The sequence below is a fragment of the Oryctolagus cuniculus genome, chromosome 4, assembly GCF_964237555.1.
Source record: "Oryctolagus cuniculus chromosome 4, mOryCun1.1, whole genome shotgun sequence".
In the NCBI taxonomy this organism is placed as follows: Eukaryota; Metazoa; Chordata; class Mammalia; order Lagomorpha; family Leporidae; genus Oryctolagus; species Oryctolagus cuniculus.
Genome location: NC_091435.1, coordinates 88,894,733 through 88,917,617, shown reverse-complemented (window position 1 = coordinate 88,917,617; position 22,885 = coordinate 88,894,733). Strand labels below are relative to the sequence as shown.

The following is a 22,885-nucleotide window of genomic DNA, read 5'->3' as shown; positions in this document are numbered from 1 at the left end:
GTTGTTTCACTGTTATATTGAAAAATTGTTTTTTGTTGTTGTTGAATTAACTTTGAAAACTTGAAAACATAATCAATGACTCTTTGAGAGGGGTCTTTTTCTGCTTTCCTCACTTTGTTTTGTGTAATGCTTATCTTTATCCTAATACTACTTTATCTTGATTAACAAACTTTTTTTTTTTAGAGAGCACTTTTTTTTAAAGATTTATTTATTTATTTGAAAGTGAGAGTCACACAGAGAGAAGAGAGGCAGAGAGAGAGAGAGAGAGAGAGAGAGAGGTCTTCCATCTGATGGTTCACTCCCCAATTGACTGCAACAGCCGGAGCTGTGCAGATCCAAAGCCAGGAGCCAGGAGCTTCCTTTGGGTCTCACACGTGGGTTCAGGGGCCCAAGGACCTGGGCCACCTTCTACTACTTTCCCAGGCCATAGCAGAGAGCTGAATAGGAAGTGGAACAGCCGGGACTCAAACCGGTGCCCATATGGGATGCCAATGTCTCAGGCCAGGGAGTTAACCCGCTGTGCCACAGCGCTGGCCCTGATCAACAAACTTTTAAAGTAAGTCACAAAGTCAGATATTGTATGTCCTCCTCCATTTTCTTTCTCAAGATTGATTTGACTATTTTAGGGTCCATTTCATCCCCACAAAACATAGAAATGCAATAATTTGATTTTTATATTTTGATCTTGACATTTTGATCTTTCCAATTTGCTAATTACTGGTTTTTTGCTTCTTTTATTTCTTTGGAGTTTTCTACAAACTTGATTCTGTGACTCATAAATAGCTCTTTCCTTCTTCCTTTTCCAACTTTATGCTTGATGATGTGACTGTTTACTTCCCATTTTTGACCTCTAGCATACTGATCATTTGCAATTACAAGAGTGGCCAGCTTTGCATTATTTCCAAATTGAGAGAAAGAATTCAGTTTTTATGTATTAAATGTAATCCTACTTGAAGGAATTTTTTTACAGATGGCATTTATCTATGAGAAGTATTGATCTACATTTGGTTTGCTAAGACTTTTTTTAATGTGTATGTTGAATTTTGTTGAAGATATATCATATGATTTTTCATTTATTAGTCATTGTGATAATTACACTGATTAATTTTGAAATAATCAACCAGTCTTGCATTCCTGTAATAAACTCCTGTATTTTTATGATTTATTGTCCTTTTATACTGTTAGATTTGATTAGCTAATCATATTTGCTCCCATGTAGGAATTTTTTCTTTAATTATGAGAGATATTTAATTGCCATTTTGTTTGCTTATTGCTTCTGTCAACATCATGCTAACCTCATGATTTGATTTGAATAATGTTCCTTGTTTTACTGTTTTCTGAAAGCCTGTGTATAAAATTGGTATTATTTCTGGGTAACATTTTTGAAAGAATTACTCATGTAACTGTGTGGACCTGATATTTTCTTTATGGGAAGCTTTCAATTATAAATTCAGTTTCTTTAGCCATTATTCAGATTTTGTGTTTCTTCATGTTGCATTTTAGAATTTGCTTTTCAATGGAATTTTCTTCTTTTGTCTAAGGAAATTTTTCATTTCATCTAAATTGTCATTTTATTACCATACTTTTTTTTGGCATTATTTGCTTTTTCTCCTTTCAATGTCCACATGATCCTTGGAGAACCTCCACTCCCATTCCTGATATTAGTAATTTTTGCTTTCATCATTTTTTTTTCCTCTGGGTCATTCAAGATAAGGATGTCCAAATTTTACTAATTTTTTTCTATGTATAAGCATGATTAATTTGATTTCTCTTTATTGTTTGTATGTTTTTTAAATATGTTCATCTTTACTTCTGTATTATTTTCTTCTTTTGGCTTAGCTTACATTTAATTCGTTTTTCATTTTGCATCACCTTAAAGTGAAATTTGAGATCACTGATTAAAGTAATTCTTCTTTTCAAATATAACTATTCAGAGATATGAATTTCTCTCGTAGAAATACTTTAACTAATACAAGAAATATCAAAATGTTGAACATTCATTATTCACTTCAAAGCATTTTCTAATTTTCCTTTTTTAAAAAACTATGGATTACATAGAAACATGTTAATTTGTATATATTTGAGGGATTTCTTCATCTTTTAATTATAGTATGTGGGAAATTTTATTTAAATTTTAAAACTGACTTTGTGTTAAGTCACTTTTGATAAAGTAATTTGCAGTATTTTATATTGTCCTTTACATTTTGGTAATTAAAACAGTTAGCAGTCAAATGAAGTCAGGAATGGGAATTTGCAGACAGAACTACCTGAGAATGGTATTTCTAATGTATGATAGAGTGGGAAGGACATAGGATTTGCTTCTCTTTTTTATTTCTATAATATTATTTTGTTTATTCTTACATGAATATTAATCAAATTTATTACAACGATACCAGTTTCCACATCACTGTTTCTTAAAATATCAAATTTGTGTTTTCATCTTTATATTTTATATCTTACACTCTTTTACTCTTTTTAACTCATAGTTAGAATTGGCAAAAGCCACTCCTTATACTTGTGTATGGATGGGATAAAATAAAGACAATATATCATGAGACGTTTCCAGGAACTTCATGTCTATCATTCTTTGAACCTACTTCCTGAGAAAAGGAGTTCCATACAAAAGACACAATTCTTGAACTCTTAAAGTCTTCACACACCAGGGCAGAAAAGTCATCTCGAACTTTTCCACAGTGGAAGCTGAATCATAAAACTAAAGCAGATAAAATTATGGTTATCTCTGGGGGAAAAAGAATATACCTATTGAAAGAGATCTAGGATAGTGCAAGGAAGACAAGGGACAGCCAGAAGGAAACTATGCAAAAGACATCTCTGAGAACTATCACCTCAATTGATATTGGCTTTCCTGTTACTAATTCCTTTTTTATGTGCTTAGTTTTAAATATTAAATCCCCCCCATATAAAATGGACTTCAGTTTCACCATGGCATTGGGCCCTAACCCCTGCAAATGATAGTCAGCCTCTACATATGTATTTTATTTTATGTTATGTGCTCTTTGCTCATGCTTTTTTTTTTTTTTTTAAGATTTATTTATTTATTTGAAAGTCAGAGTTACACAGAGAGAGGAGAGGCAGAGAGAGGTCTTCCATCCGATGGTTCACTTTCAGATGGCCGCAACGGCTGGAGCTATGCCAATCTAAAGCCAGGAGCCAGGAGCTTCTTCTGGGTCTCCCACATGGGTGCGGGGTCCAAGGACTTGGGCCATCTTCTACTGCTTCCCCAGGCTATACCAGAGAGCTGGATTAGAAGAGGAGCAGCCAGGTCTCAAACTGGTGCCCATATGGGATGCCGGTGCTTCAGGCAAGGGCATTAACCCACTGCGCCACAGCGCTGGCCCCGCTCATGCTTTCTATTTTTCTTTCCCCCCCCATCCATTATTTTTATTTGTTTATTTTGTTTAAGGAACACAACTTCATGCATTTAATATATACATATTTGTGAACATGATGCTCTCCTCCCTTCCACCCTTACTCTCACCTTTCTTCCTCCTCCCTCTTCCTTTCCTATTCTTATTTTTATAGAGATCAATTTTCAGTTAATTTTTATGCTTATAAGGTTAACCCTACACTAAGTATAGAGTTCACCAATTATTATGAAGAAAAAGAAGTAAAGAACAAAAACAAGCAAATAAGAAAAACACTGTTCCCTGACTGTCAAGGCAAGTGCTGTTCAAAGTCATCACATCTCAAAGTGTCATTTTCACTCCTATAGTTTCGCTTCCTACATTTTAAGTACTCTACCAGTTACCACAGATCAAAGAGACCATATGGTATTTGTCTTTTTGTAACTGGCTTACCTCACTAAGTAGAATGGTTTTTAGTTGCATCCCTTTTGTTGCAAATGACAGGAATCAATTTTTTAACTCTTGTGTAGTATTCCATAGTGTATCTATACCAAAATTTCTTTATCCAGTCTTCAATTGATGGATATCTGGGTTGATTCAACATCTTAGTTATTATAAATTGAGCTGAAATGAATATGGGGGAACAGATAACTCTTTCATTTGCTGATTTTATTTCCTATGGATAAATTCCCAGGAGTGGGATGGCTGGGTCATAAAGTAGGTCTATTTTCAGCTTTCTGATATATTTCCACATTGTCTTCCACAGTGGCTGTACCAGTTTCCATTCCCACCAAAAGTGGATTAAGGTTTCCTTCTCCCCACATCCTCAACAACATTTCTTGTTTGTTGATTTCTGTGAGAGCCATTCTAAATGGGGTGAGATGAAACCTCATTGTGCTTTTGATTTGCATTTTCCTGATAGTTAGTGATCCTGAACATTTTTTTTCATGTATCTATTGGCCATTTAAATGTCCTCTCTTGATAACTGTCTATTCAGGTCCTTTGCCCATTTGTTAATAGGATTGTTTGTTTTGTTGTTGTTGAGTTTTTTGATCTCTTTGTATATTCTAGTTCTTAAACATTGATCAGTTGTATAGTTTGCAAATATTTTCTTCTATTCTGTTGGTTGCCTCTTTACTTTGCTGTTTCTTTTGCAGTGCAGAAGCTTTGCAGTTTGATGCAGTTCCACTTTTTAATTTTAGTTTTGATTGCCTGTGCTTCTGGTGTCTTTTCCAAGAAGTCTTTCCATAGTACAATGTCTTGTAGGGTTTCCCCAATGTTCTCTAGTAATTTGAGGATATCACCTCATAGATTTAGGTCTCTGAGCCTTTTTGAGTGGATTTTTGTGTAAAGTGTGCGATAGGGGTTTTTCTTTCCTACTTTTGCATGTGGAGATCCAGTTTTCCAAGTACCATTTGTCTACACATTTCTTTTTGTGCCAGTATCATGCTGTTTTGAATATAAATGCCCTGTAGTATATCTAGAGGCCTGGTATGGTGATGCTTGCAGCTTCGTTTTTGTTGTTTGAAACTGCTTAATCTAATTGGGGTCTCTTGTGTTTCCATATTAAGTTTAGCATCATTTTTTCTAGATCTGAGAAGAATGTTGTTGGTATTTTGATTGGTATCACATTGAATCTTTAAACTGCCTTTGGTAGTATGGACATTTTGAAGATGTTGATTCTTCCAATCCATGAACAAGAAAGATTTTTCCACTTTTTATGTCTTCTTCTATTTCTTTCTTTAATGTTTTGGAATTTCCATCATAGAGATCTTTGATATCCTTGGTTAAATTTATCCCAAGGTATTTCAATTTTTATAATAGCTATTGTGATGGGATTGATTTTAGAAGTTCTTTCTTAGCTATGGCATTGTCTGTGTCTACAAAGGCTGTTGATTTTTGTGTGTTGGTTTTATATCCTGCTACTTTACCAAGCTCTTTTATGAATTCCAATAGTCTGTGGAGTTTTTTGGGTTTCCTATATATAGAGTCATGTCATCAGCAAATAGGGATAGTTGAACTTCTTCCTTCCCTATTTGTATCCCGTTGATATCTTTTTCTTGCCTGATGGCTGTGGCTAAAACAACCAGGAATATATTAAATAGCTGTGGTGAAAGTAAGCATCCTTGTTTGTTTCTGGATCTTAATGTGCATTCCTCCATTTTTTTCCCCATTCAGTACAATGCTGATGTGGATTTGTTTTAAATTGCTTTCATTATGTTTTTTTAATTTATTTTTTAAGGAATACAAATTTCATAAGTACAACTTTAGGAATATAGTTATTCTTCCCACCATACCTGCCATCCCACCCACTCTCTCATCCCTCCTTCTCCTCCTCCCTCCCCCTTGCCAGTCCCATTCTCCTTTAAGCTTTGTTTTCAATTAACTTTCTACACAGAAGACCAATTCTATACCAAGTAAAGATTTCAACAATTTGCACACAAACACACACAAGCTGTTTGAGAACTAGTTTTACAGTTAACTCTCCTAATATAACAAAATGAGGGCACAGGTCCTGCACGTGGAGTTAATGTACAGTAACTCTTGTTGTTAATTTAACAATTAACAATCTTATGTATGCATTCAGTGGGCACCCAAGGTTATTGACATGAGCTGCCTGGGCTGTAGAAGCCTTTTGAATCCACAATCTCCATCAGTATTTGGAGAATGCCATAAGCAAAATGGGGGTTCTCTCCTCCCTTCAGAGTAAAGTACATCCTTCTCTGATGGCCACTTTTTTCCACTGGGGTCTCACTCACAGAGAGTCTTCATGTAGAACATTATTTTGCCACAGTGTCTTAACTTTCCGTGCCTAAAATGCTCTTAAAGGCTTTTCAGCCAGACAAGGAAGCCTTAAGGGCTGATTCTGAGGTCAGATTGTTACTTAAAGCAATTAGCACTCTCTAAGTCTGTTGTGTGGACTCTTTCCCATATTGGGACATTCCCTGAATTTTAATTCTATCTACTATTATTACCAGACACTTGATCTTATTTATATGATCACTTTAACACTTAATGCTATCTGTATGTTCACTTTAGCACTTAATATAATCACTTTAACACTTAAGATGGCATTTTTACCACCAAGCTTAATGAGATTTGGGGTCCCCTGACAAGTTTTTAAACTCTGCTCTTAGAAACAAGTCTTGAGGAATGTGTGCAGAACTATACAACTTTGCAGTTACAAACTTCCTTCTCCCTCTCTTATCCCCACTCTGTTTTTTTACTGAGATCTATTTTCAATTGATTTTATACACATACGATTAACTCTATGTAAAGTAAAGTAAAGGCCATAAGCGACAAATACTATGAAGGAAAACAAACAAACAAACAAACAAATGAAACTGTTCCTTGACAGTCAAGACAAGGGCAGCTCATGTCATCTGTTCTCAAATTTCAGTGTCACTCCTACATATTTAATTTTAGGAGCTCTGTTAGTTCTCACAGATCAAGGAGACATATGGTATTTGTCCCTTTGGGACTGGCTTATTTCATTAAGTATGATGTGATGTTTTCCAGATTTATCCATTTTGTTGCAAATGGCCAGATTTCATTTTTTTTAACCACTGTGTAGTATTCCATAGTGTACATATCCCATAATTTCTTTATCCGGTCTTCAGTTGATGGGCATTTAGGTTGATTCCATGTCTTAGCTATTGTGAATTGAGCTGCAATAAACACTGAAGTGCAGATAGCACTGTTGTTTACTGATTTCATTTCCCTTGGGTAAATTTCCAGGATTGGAATGGCTGGGTCAAATGGTAGCTCTATATTCAGATTTTAGAGGTAACTCCATACGGACTTCCATAGTGGCTTTACCAGTTCACATTCCCACCAACAGTGGATTTGGTTACCTCTTTCCTCACATCACTGCCAGCATTTGCTTGTTGATTTTTGTATGAAAGCCATTCTAACTGAGGTGAGGTTAAACCTCATTGTGGGTTTGATTTGCATTTCCTTGACAGCTAGTGATCCTGAACATTTTTTCATGTGTCTGTTGGCCATTTGGATTTCCTATTTTGAGAAATGTCTGTAGTTAAAGTCCTTTGCTCATCTCTTAACTAGGTTGTTTGTTTTATTGTTGTAGAGTTTCTTGATCTCCTTGTATATTCTAGTTATTAATCCTTTACCAGTTGCATAGTTTGCAAATAATTTCTCCCATTCTGTCGGTTGCTTCTTCATTTTCCTGATTGTTTCTTTTGCCGTACAGAAACTTCTCAATTTGATGTAATCCCATTTGTTAATTTTGGCTTTGACTGCTTGTGCCTCTGTGGTCTTTTCCAAGAACTCTTTGCCTGTGCCAATGTCTTTCAGGGTTTTCTCAATATTGTCTAATAATTTGATGGGGGTGGGTCATAGCTTTAGATCTTGAATCCATGTTGAGTGGATTTTTGTGTAAGGTGAAAGGTAGGGGTTTTGCTTCATACTTCTGCATGTGGAGATCCAGTTTTCTCAGTACCATTTGTTGAAGAGACTGTACTTGCTCCAGGGATTGGTTTTAGCCCTTTGGTCAAATATAAGTGGGTTGTAGATGTTTGCATTGATTTCTGGTGTTTCTATTCTGTTCCATTGGTCTACCCATATATTTTTGTATCAGTACTAGACTATTTGATTCCAACTGCCCTGTGGTATGTCTAGAGGTATGGTATTGTTATACCTAGAGCTTTATTTTTGTTGTATAAGATTGCTTTAGCCATTCTAGGATTCTTGTGCCTCCGTATGAATTTCAGCATCATTTGTTTTGCATTGAATCTGTAAATTGCTTTCAGAAGAATGGACATTTTGATGATATTAATTCTTCCAATTCATGAACATGGAAGATTTTGCCATTTTTTGTATCTTCTTCTATTTATTTCTTTAATGTTTTGTAATTTTCATCGTAGAGATCTTTGACATCCTTGGTTAAATTTATTCCAAAGTATTTGATTTTTTGTAGCTATTGTAAATGGGATTGATCTTAGAAGCTCAGTCTCAGCCTTAGCATTGTCTGTGTATAGAAAGGCTGTTGATTTTTGTGTCTTGATTTTACATCCTGCTACTTTACCTAACTGTTCTTTGAGTTCCAATAGTCTCTTAGTGGAGTCATTTGGATTCCTTATGTATAGAATCAAGTTATCTGCAAATAGGGATAGTTTGACATCCTCCTTCCCAACTAGTATGCCTTTGATTTCTTTTTCTTGCCTTATGGCTATGGCTAAAACTTCCAGGACTATATTCAATAGCAATGGTGAATGTGGGCATTATTGTCTGGTAACTGATTTCAGTGGAAATGCTTCCAAATTTTTCCTATTCAATATGACACTGGCCAAGGGTATGTCGCAAATTGCCTTGATTGTGTTAAGGAATGTTCCTTATATCCAATTTGCTTAGAGTTTTCTTCATGAAAGCATTTTATCAAATGCTTCCTCTGTGTCTATTGATATAGTCATATGGTTGTTGTTCTGCAATTTGTTAATGTAGTGTATCATATTGATTTGTGAATGTTGTACCATCCCTGCATACCAGAGATAAATCCTACTTGGTCTGGGTGCATGATCTTTCTGATGTGTTGTTGGGTTTGATTGGCTAGAATTTTGTTAAGGATATTAGCATCCATGTTCATCAGGGAAATTAGTCTGTAATTCACTTTTTCTATTGCATATTTATTAGGTTTGGGAATGAAGGTGATGCAGGCTTCATAGAAGGAGTTTGGGAGGATTACTTCCTTTTCAATTGTTTTGAATATCTTGAGAAGAACTGGAATTCTTTCATTATGTTGAGAAAGATTCCTTCTATACCTACTTAGTTTAAGGTTTTCATTTTAAAATGGTGTTGAATTTCACCAAATGCTTTCTCTGCATCTATTAAGATAATCATACGGTTCTTGGTCTTCAGCTTTTTAATGTGCTTAATCATTTTTATTGATTTTCAGGTATTGAACCATCCCTGCATACCAGGAATAAAACCCAATTGTTCCAGGTGAATAATCTTTCTGATATGTTCTTTGATTTGATTGACAAGTATTTTGTAGAGAATTTTTCTGTCTATGTTCATGAGGGATATTGGTCTATAGTTTTCATTCTCTATCATATCTTTTTCTGGCTTAGGAATGAAGGTGATGTAGGCTTCATAGAAGGAGTTTGGGAGGATTCCCTCCCTTTCAATTGTTTTGAATAGCTTGAGAAGAATTGGAATTAGTTCTTCTTTAAATATCTGGTAGAATTCAATAGTGAAGCCATCGGGACCTGGGCTTTTCTTTCTTGAAAGGGTCTTTGTTACTAATTCGATCTTTGTCTTAGTTATTGGTCTATTTAGATGTTCTGTCTTCATGACTCACTTTAGGTAGGTTGTCTGTGTCCAGGAATCTATCCATTTCTTCTAGGTTTCCCAATTTGTTGGCAAACAGCTCTTTGTAGTAATTCCTAGTGGTTCTTTTTATATCTGTGGTATCTTTTGTTACATTTCCTTTTTCATCTCTGATTTTGTTTATTTGGGTCTTTGTTTTTTTTTTTAATTTCTCTTTTGGTTTCTTTTATTGCCCACTGTTCATTTAACAGCATGTTGTTCAATCTCCATGTGTTTGTATATGTTCTTGAGATTATTGAGTTGTTGGTTTTGAGCTAAAATCCATGTGATCAGAGAAGGTACATGGCATGATTTTGATTTTTTTGAATTTGCTGTGGCTTTTTTATGGCCTAGTAGATGGTCTATCCTAAAGAAATATCCATGCACTTCTGAGAAGACTGTGTATTCTGCAACTGTGGGGTGAAAAGTTCTGTAGCTATCAGTTCCGTCTTTTTGGTCCATAGTGTCAATTAGTTCTGTTTCTTTGTTGATTTTCTGTCTAGTTCATCTATCCATTGATGAAATTAAAGTGTTGAATTCCCCTGTTACTATTGTATTGGAGTCTATGTCTCCCTTTAGATCCTTTAGCAAGTCTTTTAATTTGCCAGGCACCCTGTAATTGGGTGCATATGCATTTGTTATAGTTATGTCTTCCTGTTGTATTGATCACTTAATCATTACATAGTGCCCTTCTTTGTCTTTTTACACAGTTTTTATTAAAGTCTATTTTATAAGATATTAGGATGGCTACAGCAGCCTTTTATTCTTTTCCATTAGCTTGGAATATCTTTTCCATCCTTTCACTTTCAGTCTATATGTACCTTTGTTGGGGAGGTCTGTTTCTTGTAGGCAGCAAATATATGGGTCTTGTTTTTTAATCCGTTTGGTTAGTCTGTGTGTTTTAATTGGAGAATTGAGGCCATTGCATTAAAGGTAACTATTGATAAGTAAGTATTTGGCTGTGTCATTTTTCCATGAATAATACTATCATTTACTTTGGATTTCTTTTGTACTTTTACAGGTGGATTTTCTGTCTTCACATTCTTTCATGATGGTGGGTTTCTTTCTGTGTTTCTATGTGTAACACAACCTTTAGCATATTTTGTAAAGCTGGACATGTGGTGACAAATTCTTTCAATTTCTGTTTGTTACGGAAGGTCTTTATTTCATCTTGGTTCATAAGTGAGAGCTTTGCAGCAAACAGTATTCTAGGTTGACAATCTTTTTCTCTTAAGATTTGAACTATTTCTTGCCATTGTCTTCTGACCTATAGGATTACAGCTGTGACTGTAATTGGAGATACTCTGAAGGTTATCTGGCATTTCTCTTGTACACATTTTAGAATGTTTTCTCTATACTTTACTGTAGAAAGTTTGACTACAGTGTGTCATGGTGGAGATCTTTTTTGGTCATATCTGTTAGGAGTTCAGTGTGTTTCCTGTATTTGGGCCTTCCTTTCTTTCTCTAAGCTAATGAAGTGATCTATAATTATTTCACTAAGTAGGCCTTCTATTCCCTTTTCTTTTTCTACTCTTTCAGACACTGCTAAGACCTGTGTCTTGGGTTGTTTAATAGTATTCCAAATATCTCCAACACCGTTTTAAGTTTTCTAATTTCTTCTTCTTGTTTTTGGTCCTGTCCTCCCACCCAGAGTCAAAGCCAGTGGGGGATGTGGGTTTTTCTCTCTGGTAAGATCTCTGCATCACAGGTATGCACAATACCTTCCAGCTGCAGCCCTGCTTACTTTGGAATTGTGTTGGGCACATAGGAGAGTCCCCCAGTCTGCACTTCCCTTCCATAGGGATGGCTGCCCCGCCCCTCCCTTTGCCAGGTGGGTGCAACTGGCACAGTGGAGACTGTCTCCATCAGTTGCTCTCCAATGCCATGGAGGGCAACTGGGTGGGAGGTGACAATTGTTGGTGGACCCGAAAATTACTGGGTGTATGCACACAAGCTGTGGCTGTGGCTAAGTGCTTATGTCTAAATGTGGTGCCAACCTTCCCATCACTGGTTGCAGGCTGCTTTTGTAGGAGGGAGAAGAGGAAAGAGAGAGAGAGAGCTGCTCTCCCCACAGTGGTGAGCACTCACCCTGCTATCCTGGGGGATCGGGTGGAGTGGCTCCTCTTGCACTCCTAGACGCTCAGAGCCCTGGGTGTTGAAAGCAAGAAAACACATTGATTGTATGAGACAAGACTGGGTGTAGCTGGGATCTGGGCAATCACAGAGTATTGCTGCACACTCTCAGTGCTCCTTGGTTGCTTAGAGCAGCTCACAGAGAGGGAACAGTGCTCACAGGAGGGGCTGCACAGATTAAATATACAGTTTATACGGTGGTGCTAATGAGTGTTGAATACAAGGGGGCTATCACCTGGGCATCCCTCAGCTTGAAGGAGAAGGAGTGGTTAAACCAACAGAGGTGACCATTCCTCTCCATCCACTCAAAAAGGTACAGTTCTCTAAGCTCTCCCTCCCACTATATCAACAGTGGTGTGGGCACATAGAGTCCAATCTCTCCTGGTTTGACAGGGCAGCAACCTTCTTTCCTGGATCCAAGCTGCTGGGTCTTCTGTTGTCTCATTGCACCTTGCTGCGTGTCTGCACATTCTGCACTGGTCCGGGCTGTTTCTACTGCTTTCACAGGATCTCCCAATGCAGTTTCCCCTGCAGCCTTAACCTAAGAGTGTACCTTCTCCACTTTTTTGTATTAATTTAACCATGAGTAAATCAGATCACCCTGTCACTATTCTGCCATCATGGAACCCAGATTTACTTCTCAACAGACTTGGGTTCAAGTCCTGACTTTCTATATTCATTGGTCAACTACATCAAATGGTGTCGGTTTTCTTTAATTATGTTGTTTTTTGTGTCCTAAGGAAGGTTTACATGTCACAAAATCTTGAAATTTCACCTTCTATTTAAATCCGTTATCCATCTGAAATTTGTGTGTGTGTGTGTGTGTGTGTGTGAATGGTGAGAAATAAAAATTAAAGTTTGGTTTTCATTTCATATCAGTATCCAGTGCTTCCATCATAAATATGAGGTTGAAAGTTTTCGTGTATCCTTCTGCCTTCTTTGGTCCCTCAAAGTTTCATTTGAATTTCTCTGGGCTATTATTATATTATAAATAAGTAAATAAATAAACATTTATGATGCAAATTGGGAAGCTTGTTTTGTGTTGTTTTGTTCTGTTTATTGTTCCCCTTTGTATGGCTTGTCACTTTTTATTTAGCAGGTGTTAATATTTTCTTCTTTATTGATTTTGAACAGTTATGGTATCTTGTGTGGTTTTATTAACATGTATCTTATTTAAAGTTCATTAAACTTCCTGGTCTGTGTGTTTATGTTTTTCAATTAGTGTGAAAACTTTTCGCCAAGATTTCTGCAAGTATATTGTGTTGCCCCTCACTGCTATTTGTCTTCTTTTAGTACTTCAGGTAGATTTGAATTAGACCATCCCTGCTGGGTAGTAGCTGACAGATCTCTGAGACTCTCATTTTCCTTTCATCCATTCTTGCCCTTTTCTTCCCTCTGTGGATAGTTACTTAATAATGCGCACTGATCATTTCTGTTGTGATGTTTTCCTCAGCGATTTTAATTTCAGAATTGGATTCTTCAGGGTTTGAATTACATTTCCCCATGGAAAATTCTTGATATTTTCTCTTTGCTGTTCAGAATGTCTGTTTTTTTTTTTTTTGTAAAATTCAACAAATACATTTTATAAATATATCTTTTTAAACTTTTATTTAATGAATATAAATTTCCAAAGTACAGTTTATGGATTACAATGGCTTCCCCCCCATAACTTCCCTCCCACCCGCATCCCTCCTCTTTCCCTCTCCCTCTCCCCTTCCATTCACATCAAGATTCATTTTCAATTAACTTTATATACAGAAGATCAGTTTAGCATACATTAAGTAAAGATTTCAACAGTTTGCACCCACATAGAAACACAAAGTGAAAAATACTGTTTGAGTGCTAGTTATAGCATTAAATTACAATGTACAGCACACTAAGGACAGAGATCCTATATGAGCAGTAAGTGCACAGTGACTCCTGTTGTTGACTTAACAAATTGACACTCTTGTTTATGGCGTCAGTAATCACCCTAGGCTCTTGTCATGAGCTGCCAAGGCTATGGAAGCCCCCTGAGTTCACCGACTCTGATCATATTTAGACAAGGCCATGGTCAAAGTGGAAGTTCTCTCCTCCCTTCAAGAAAGGTACCTCCTTCTTTGATGACCTGTTCTTTCCACTGGGATCTCACTCGCGGAGATCTTTCATTTAGGTCTTTTTTTTTGGCCAGAGTGTCTTGGCTTTCCATGCCTGAAATACTCTCATGGGAATTTCAGCCAGATCCACATGCCTTAAGGGCTGATTTTGAGGCCACAGTGCTGTTTAGGACATCTGTCATTCTGTGGGTCTGCTGTGTATCTCACTTCCCATGTTGGATTGTTCTCTCCCTTTTTGATTCTATCAGCTAATATTTGCAGACACTAGTCTTGTTTATGTGCTCCCTTTGGCTCTTAGTCCTATCATCATGAACAATTGTGAACAGAAATTCATCACTGGGACTAGTGAGATGGCATTGGTACATTCCACCTTGATGGGATTGAATTGGAATCTCCTGGTATGTTTCTAACTCTACCGTTTGGGTATTTCTATCATATTTGAGAATTCTGGTTATCTTTATTGTATGATTTTAGCTCTGAATTTTAATTTTTTTGCTTTATTATAGTTTTGTTTTCTTTTTATCATGTGCTAAATACATCAATGAATATCTGCTTTTTTAACAAAATTTTAAGTTTTGTCTAGCAGGTGGTCAATTTACCTGAATAATATTACACTAAAAAAGAATCGTCTTTATCTTTGTTAGATTAGGTCTAAAATAGCCTTTTCTGTAGAGCTAGATTGGACCTACTGGCCTATCTGAAATTTCCACTTACTACTTGAGGAGGTGAATAAACTCTGTTCATTGTCTAGTTCTGCCTTAGTTCCTAAAGTTGTTTCATTCCAAGTAGTTCTTCACCAAGCTTGTAAAATGTGTGTGCGCACACACACACACACATATACACACACAAACAATCTTGCATTTGGACAATTAGTAACCCATGCAAATTTTTGCAGTTTACTTTCTACACGGTTCTTCTCTCTGGTGTCCAGTCCTAAGAATTCAACCCAACTCGATAATCTTAAAATGTAATTTCTGTATCCTTAACTTGGTGTGACTACTGTCTTCTTTTGGCTTTCCTCTTTCTGTGCCACATTCCAGAATGGGTCTTTAGAGAAGTCAGCACAATTATGGGGTTTCTCTTTTTGCTGTCTTTTCCCTCACAGATAGCCCTGATGTGTTGCAAATGGTTTAACATTAAGAAAGAAAAAGATTATTTTAACTATCAGGGAAAGAAGGCAAGTCCAAAATGCACAAGTTTTATCACAAAGTAATAGCAAAACAAGTTCAGGTCTTAAGATCAAGTAGTCATAGGTCTTTGGTTTGCCATCATTTAAATAAACATTTTTTGCTTGCAAATCAGGAAAAGTCTTATTACCTAAGTTCCAAAGAAGAAAAAATTGTCAAGGAGTCTCAGGAGTTTAAAAGGCAGAAGTCACAGTTTCAGTGGCAGCAGGAACTTCAGTATCCAAATAGCTGGTATTTGATTTGGAAAATCAACAGACACCAGGGCTGGAGCCACAGTAATGAAGGTTTAAATCGTAATTTAGATTTCCAAGGAAAAGCACAATTATAGAATGGGAAGTTGAAATAGGATGAAAAACTATAGCTGAGGTTTTGTACTGTTTGATCTAAGGGTGATCAGCTGGAAATTTGAGTATCAGAGCATTTATTACTGTAGAACTGTTAACAGGGTGGAAGGATTTCTGATGCAGGGTGAAATTTGCAAGCAAATGAATAGATTTGCCTGCATCCTGAATCAGATTATTTGTGAAATCAAGGAGAGAAGAAGTTTAGGAGTCCAGTTGGGTCACCTTGCACACCCCTGCCTGATTAGAAAGTCTCTTTTTGGTATTGCATCACAGTTCCAACTGGGGCAGGCAGAAAATATAGGTTAAGGGTCACTCTTTCCCTGTAAACCAACAATGCTTTATGTGAAAGCCTTGTAGAGCTCTTCCTACACACAGCTTCTGCAATTTAGAAAATCAAGCTGATGGATTATTTATCTTAAGAGTCCAATTAGTTAACTAACATTTGGGATTCATTGATATCTAGATGGCTACACAGAATACAGCCTGTAAATATGGCACATGTGACTGTGTCACACAAAACAAAATTGAAAAGCCCCACTAAAAATAAAATAGTAGTAAAATGAATGTGACAGAGAGTAATTTATGGGCGTGATTGATCTCATGGTAGTCAAGCAAGATCTCTATTGACTTTTTAAAAAATCGGTTTCAGGAAAGTGCAACCAATAACCTTGCCTTCCCCACATACTAAAAATGTTTATCCAGAGGGAACCAAAATAACTGAGCAAATAAGGAAAATAGCAGTGGAGGTTCACCAGTGTACTGTTAACATCACATGTACGCAGAAGTACAAAAGACAAAGTCATTTTTATGCCAGACACCTGAATTGATCTTAGTAAATTCTCAACTACTGCCCTGACAGTGTTTCTGGCATTTTATGATAGAGCATTTTTAAAGTTTTATTATTCACTGAATGAGTAACAGAGTTTCTGATATAATTATGACTTCTGAGTGCCATACCGATAGCAGTATTGATATTCTGGGATTTGGGATAAAAAAGTTGAAATTTAATAATTTGCCTCTTAATTACAAAACTTTAGGCTCAGCTTCAGGCTGCTTACTGTTTCCCCTTAGGATATACATTTGTTTTAAAAGGGATTTTTCCATTAGTATATGATCAATAATTGGACTTGATGGTGGTGCTATGCAAAAATCTCTGCACTTAGAGCCAGGGAGCTTTGACAGCAATTCCAGCTTTGGATGAGATTTTTATGTGCCATGTCTCAGTAATCAGGCAACTAGCTGCAACATTCCAGGAACTCACAAGAGCCCTCCTCAACAGCCTACAAAATATATGAAGGGACTTCAAAAAGTTCACCAGATATTTGGTCCAGCGATTAAAACCCCAGAATCTCATATTGGAGTACCTGGGTTGGTTTTGTCACTCTCACTCCAGACTCCAGCTTCCTTGCCAGTACAGATCCTGGAAGGTAGCAGGAGATGGCTCAAGTAGTTGGTCCTTTGCCATCCACATGTAGGACCTGGATTGAATTCTGGTTTCTGGTTTCTGGCTTCTGCTGGCCTAGTTCTAGCTGATGCTAAAATTTGGGGAATGAGCCATCAAATGAAATCCCCATTCTCTTTCCTTTCTCTGTCTCTTTGCCTCTTGAATAATAATAAAAAAGGTCCATGGAAAATGGAATTAATTCCATTTTGGTGCAAAATTGTTTGAAATCCATGTACATGACAAATTTTCAAAAAGTTCATGGAAAGTGCATATTGTGAAAATGTATGCATGGATTTCAATTTTTTTTTACCATGATAAACTTAGTTTTTCATTTAGTATTTTCATGAACATTTTGAAATATCCTCCTCCAATAGCTAAGACCTGGAACCAACCCAAATGCCCATCAACAGTAGACTGGATAAAGAAATTATGAGACATGTACTCTATAGAATACTATACAGCAGTCAAAAACAATGAAACCCTGTCATTTGCAACAAGATGGAGGAATCTGGAAAACATTATGCTGAGTGAATTTAGCCAGTCCCAAAGGGACAAATATCATATGTTCTCCCTGATCGGCGACAACTAACTGAGCACCAAAGGGGAAACCTGATGAAGTGAAATGGACACTATGAGAAACAGTGACTTGATCAGCTCTTGTCCTGACTGTTGATGTACAATGTAATACTTTATCCATTTTAGTATTTTTTTTGTTCTAGTACTATTGGTTGGACTCTGTAATTAACACACAATTATTCTTAGGTGTTTAAATTTTAACTGAAAAGTGATCCCTGTTAAATATAAGAGTGTGAATAAGAGAGGGAGGAGATGTACAATTTGGGACATGCTCAATCAGACTTGCCCCAAATGGTGGAGTTAGAAATATGCCAGGCTTTCCAATACAATTCCATCAAGGTGGCATGTACCAATGCCATCTCACTAGTCCAAGTGATCGACTTCAGTTCACAATTGATCACACTGATAGGTCTAAGAGTCAAAGGTATCACACAAACAAGACTAGTGTCTGCTAACTAATGGATAGAATCAAAAAGGGAAAGAATGATCCAACATGGGAAGCGGGATACACAGCAGACTCATAGAATGGCAGATGTCCTAAACAGCACTCTGGCCTCAGAATCAGCCCTTAAGGCATTCGGATATGGCTGAAGAGCCCATGAGAGTATTTTGGGCATTGAAAGCCAAGACACTCTGGGAAAAAAAAAAGAAGAAGAAGACCTAAATGAAAGATCTCTGCAAGTAAGATCCCAGTGGAAAGAACGGGGCCATCAAAGAAGGAGGTACCTTTCTCTGAAGGGAGGAGAGAACTTCCACTTTGACTATGCCCTTGTCTTAATAAGATCAAAGTCGGCAAACCCAAAAGGCTTCCATAGCCTTGGCAACTCATGACTAGAGCCTAGGGAGATTACTGATGCCATAAACAAGAGTGTCAAATTGTTAAGTCAACAACAGGAGTCACTGTGTACTTACTTCTCATGTGGGATCTGTCCTTAATGTGTTGTCCAATGTGAAGTAATGCTATAACTAGTACTGAAACAGTATTTTTACACTTTGTGTTTCTGTGTGGGTGTAAACTGATGAAATCTTTACTGAATATATACTGAATTGCTCTTCTGTATATAAAGATAATTGAAAATGAATCTTGATGTGATTGGAATGGGAGAGGGAGCGGGAGAGGGGAGGGTTGTGGGTGGGAGGGAAATTATGGGGGGGAAGCCAATGTAATCCATAAACTGTACTTTGGAAATTTATATTTACTAAAGAAAAAAAAAAGAAAAAAAAAAGAAATATCCTCCTTCTTTCCTGTTCCAGTCCTGCCCCTTAATTACCTCTATCACGTAACTCTGTTTGTTTCCTTTATGATATTGATCAATATTTTAAAATAATTGGCTCACTTTTTTCCCTGTTTAATTATTATTCTGAATTAGAATATGAGTCCCCATGTGGCAGGTAGCCTATATGTCTAATCTACCTTTATATTCTAAAAAAGCATCTGAAAAGTAATTAATGCCAGTAAGTGTTATCAAATCAATGAATACGTAATTTAAGTCCATCTGGGCATGTTTTAAATATGCCAGAAACATGACATTTGAAGTACAGAAATATGCTTTGAGATAATAGTACTAGGAGATGGTAGTACCAGGTGTAATGGGGGTAAGATGTATGGAAAAGGCATAATATTCACCTGGAAGACTGTCAATGTATAGTTTAATGGAGAGTAAGAGGGAATGGAACTGTAAGCCAATAGACAAATTACAATATGGTTAAAACACTATAAAAGAATTATAGACAAAGGAAGAATGGGATATTCTATGAAATTGAGTTCAGATTTCAAGAATAGTTTTAACTTTTGAAAGTTTATTCAAACTAATGACATTTGAGCATGGGCTTGAAAACTAAAGGGAGAAAGCACTGTTTGAGCCAGAAAGGCACAACATTAAATATCCCTGATGATTCTGACAAAAGTGCAGTGGCAATGAGACAGGAAGGTAGTTGCATAGTTGTGATGGACCTTATTCCCAGGGCTAATGAGTTAACAGCTGTTCTTTGGATAATTGTGAATTACCTCATTCTATTTCTGATAGTTCTGAAGAAGCTGCAGAGTTACAGGTTTAGCATACAAAGTAAGCAGGTCATGTGGACTCTGTCCATACTCAGATAGTGCAAATTGATCTTTGGAACGTGTATCCTAGAACTGTGGACATGAGAGATCATTTTAAAGCCAAAGATACTCAGCATTTAGTGGGTGCCCCTTGTTCTGCCCAATAAAAACACGTTTTTAAGGCCTATTTCCAACATATTGGAAAGGGAATTAAATTCCTTCCAACTGACACTGGACAAAGGATGAAACTAAAATTGATCAGAACACATTAAGATTGGTACTCAGATAAGCTGCGCCAATAACTAAAATTCTACCAATTCAATTTTCTCCTGGTAGCAGTGAGGATTTCTTTTCAAGAGATGAACACAGGATTAAATGACATTTTTCAAAAGTATTTTTGAGGAGATTCAGGTATAAAATTGTGAATTGATAGGCAGGCATTTGGCACAGCAGTTAAGGTGGCACTTGGGATACCTGCATGCCGTAATACTGTGCCTGGTTTTGAATCCCAGTTCCAACTTACTGCTAATGTGCGCCCTGTGAGGCAGTAGTGATGTCTCAAGAAGTTGGATCCTTACCACCCACATGGGAGTCTTGAATTGAGTTCCAGGCTCTCTGCCTTGGCTTGACTCAGCCTAAGCTATTGTGGGTACTTGGGGAAGAAATCAACAAATGGGGGAAATATTTCTCTCCCCCCTCCCAGTTTCTGCCTTTCAACAAAAAAGAAATTAATAAAAAAGAAAGGATTAAAAATTGTGAATTGAATTAGGTAATCTCTTAAATGCTTCCCAATATTAAAATTCTGTTTTAATTCCTGTATCATCAAAGTGGATCCAAATAACCTAACAGGTATAAACACCTAGGTGCCAGGTGCTGAAAACAAAAGTGGTAAATATGACAGTCTGCTATTAGAAAGTAGTATTTAAACTCCATCATTCTTGTTCATACATGTAAGTCAGGTGCATGGTTCAACTGCTTGAATTATCCAACCACTTGTAAGATCTCGGTCACTGAGATCACTGCATACAAATCAATTCTGTTTCTCTGTTATTCATTACAGTGGTAGCTCCAAGGTACACAGTAGAATTGGCATGTGGCTTTGGAGCCACGGTCCTGCTAGTGGTGATTCTCATTGTTGTTTATCATGTTTACTGGCTGGAGATGGTCCTATTTTACCGAGCCCATTTTGGAACAGATGAAACCATTTTAGGTAAGTAATGGAAGTTTGATGTAAATCTCTTCTATAGTCATCTTTAGAAAACATGTTCTTTTGAAGAAATCTAGATTAGCTGGAAAATGTAAGCAGATTATCTTTTTAAATTTATTTTTTATTTTTAAGGTGAACAAATTTAATGTATTTCATATATACAGATTTAGGAGCATAGTGATATGGCTCACTCTATCTTCCCTCCCATCCGTACTCTCACCCTCCCTCTTCCTTCCTTTCTTATTCTTTCTTTTAATTTTTACAATGACCTACTTTCAGTCTATTTTATACTCATAAGAGTAATCCTACGCTAAGTAAATAATTCAAGAAATAGTAAGAAAAGAAAAATATTGTTCCTCAACAGTAGTGACAAAGGCTGTAAACAATTATATTATTTCAGGTCTCACCAGTGAAAATCTTCACAATGTGTATTATCATATTTCCTTTAATAAATATGTGATTCAGCATAGGTTAGCATTGTCCAAATGGAAATATATATATAGCCATATCTGAGATTTAAAATTCTCTTTTGACACACTAGAAAAGGAAAAACAAACAAACAAATGAAAATACTTATTTAACTCCATCTATTCATCATCATATTATTTCAGCATGCAACGAACAATAAAAAGTTAATGAGATACTTAAAAACTTCAAAATTCAGAATATATTACATTTATACTTACAGCATATCTTCCTTCAAACCAGCCACATTTCATGTGCTCAGTAGATACAAGTGGTTTGTGTTGAACAGTGAAAGTCTACACTCTTTGTACTCAAAAGGTGACCCATGGGGCTGGCATTGGCTAAGTGATTAAGTTGCACTTAGGACACCCACACCACGTATCAAACTGTCTGGCTTTGAGTTCTGCCTACGCTTCCATTCCACACAGATTCTTAGGTTCACTCTACAAAGATTCTAATTAAGCAGGATTGTAGGAAAGTCACAGAATCTATATTTTTTTTAACTGGGCAATGATTTATAACTTTGGGAAAATCATCCAGTGAATCTGAGCACATTTTGAGTTTTAGTTATTTTTAGTTATAAGTAATTTTGACAGTTTCAAAAAGTTTTGCTCCATTTATGATTCTAATATATTTATGAGCGATAGACTGAGACAAACAGTAGAGATTTTCTGGGTGGTAATAATTATCAGTGCTTATGATTTATGTCCTAGTTCTTTAATTCAAAGTTGTATGAGCCAAACCTCACCTTTTCTGTAAAACGAAGACTCAATTCGGTGAGATGGGATTAAAAGACACATCAGATCAAACTAAATTGAAAATAGTCATTTTGCCTGGAGATTTGCCAGAAGTGGAAAACTACACTGAAATCTGTGGCATGATTCATATATGTAAAAAAAAAAAGGGCACATCTAATACGCAAAAGTTTCATTTAAGAAAAATGCAATACTATTGAGTTACTTTCCTAATTTATGTTGTATTTTTTCATCTTGTATATGCTAATCCATATTGTATCTGTGTTCTTTCCATAGATGGGAAGGAGTATGATATTTATGTATCCTATGCAAGGAATGCTGAAGAAGAGGAATTTGTTTTACTGACTCTCCGTGGAGTTTTAGAGAATGAATTTGGATATAAGTTGTGCATCTTTGACAGAGACAGCCTTCCTGGGGGAAGTAGGTATTTCAGATGAGTCCAAATGGTGCCTCCTTAAAAAGCAAAGGAGATCAGCCTTGATCTATGTGGGAGAGTCTTAGCTTTCTATTGGCAACTTTATATATTTAATGTCCAACTCTTTGAAGTAACAGACTTCTCTAGGAGCAAAAGTGCAATGTAAGATGTACAGTATTCAACTCAGTTTAAGGTGCTCAAATATTTGCCTTTCTTGGTAGTCCTCAAGATTACCAAGTCCAAAATTTATATATGTACAGTGGATTTGAGCTCTATTAAAGCCATACCTTTAAACATCCCATTTACTCACGCTTAGATTTTTAGGTTTAGACTGGCCTGAATTGGTTTGCCTACAGTTTTATAAAGACTTAATATTTAAAAACATTATTATTATTATTATTATTATTATTTACAGAAAATGAGGTTTAACTTAGTTTCTCTAAAGTTGAGTTGCAACTGAGAGTGTGTGGAATTTTCCATTATATTACTCTCTGGTAATAACTAGAGTATTCTGTTGCCTTTTGTCCTTT

General features: G+C 36.4%; 1 protein-coding gene and 1 long non-coding RNA gene across 12 annotated transcripts in view; one reads left to right on the top strand and one right to left on the bottom strand.

Annotated features, from left to right (window-relative positions):
• IL1RAP (interleukin 1 receptor accessory protein) overlaps positions 1-22,885 on the top strand; it is a 163,498-nt gene that overhangs the window by 125,030 nt on the left and 15,583 nt on the right. For all 10 annotated transcript variants that reach the window (XR_011388002.1, XR_007908837.2, XM_070072366.1 and 7 more), the window contains 2 exons: positions 20,574-20,723; positions 22,217-22,360. Coding sequence is in view for 8 of the 10 variants with exons in the window: in XM_070072366.1 (XP_069928467.1) it covers positions 20,574-20,723; positions 22,217-22,360 (294 nt within the window). In the remaining 2 variants the exon portion in view is untranslated. The remainder of the gene's footprint in view (positions 1-20,573; positions 20,724-22,216; positions 22,361-22,885) is intronic.
• On the bottom strand, positions 769-21,521 carry LOC127482918 (uncharacterized). 2 transcript variants are annotated; one of them, XR_011388004.1, is made up of 4 exons: positions 21,407-21,521; positions 21,128-21,257; positions 11,778-11,837; positions 769-3,259 (listed from the first exon to the last, which is right to left on the bottom strand). It is a non-coding gene; the product is annotated as an uncharacterized lncRNA (long non-coding RNA). The 2 variants fall into 2 exon arrangements; XR_011388003.1 differs by lacking the exons at positions 769-3,259; positions 11,778-11,837 and adding an exon at positions 19,192-20,802.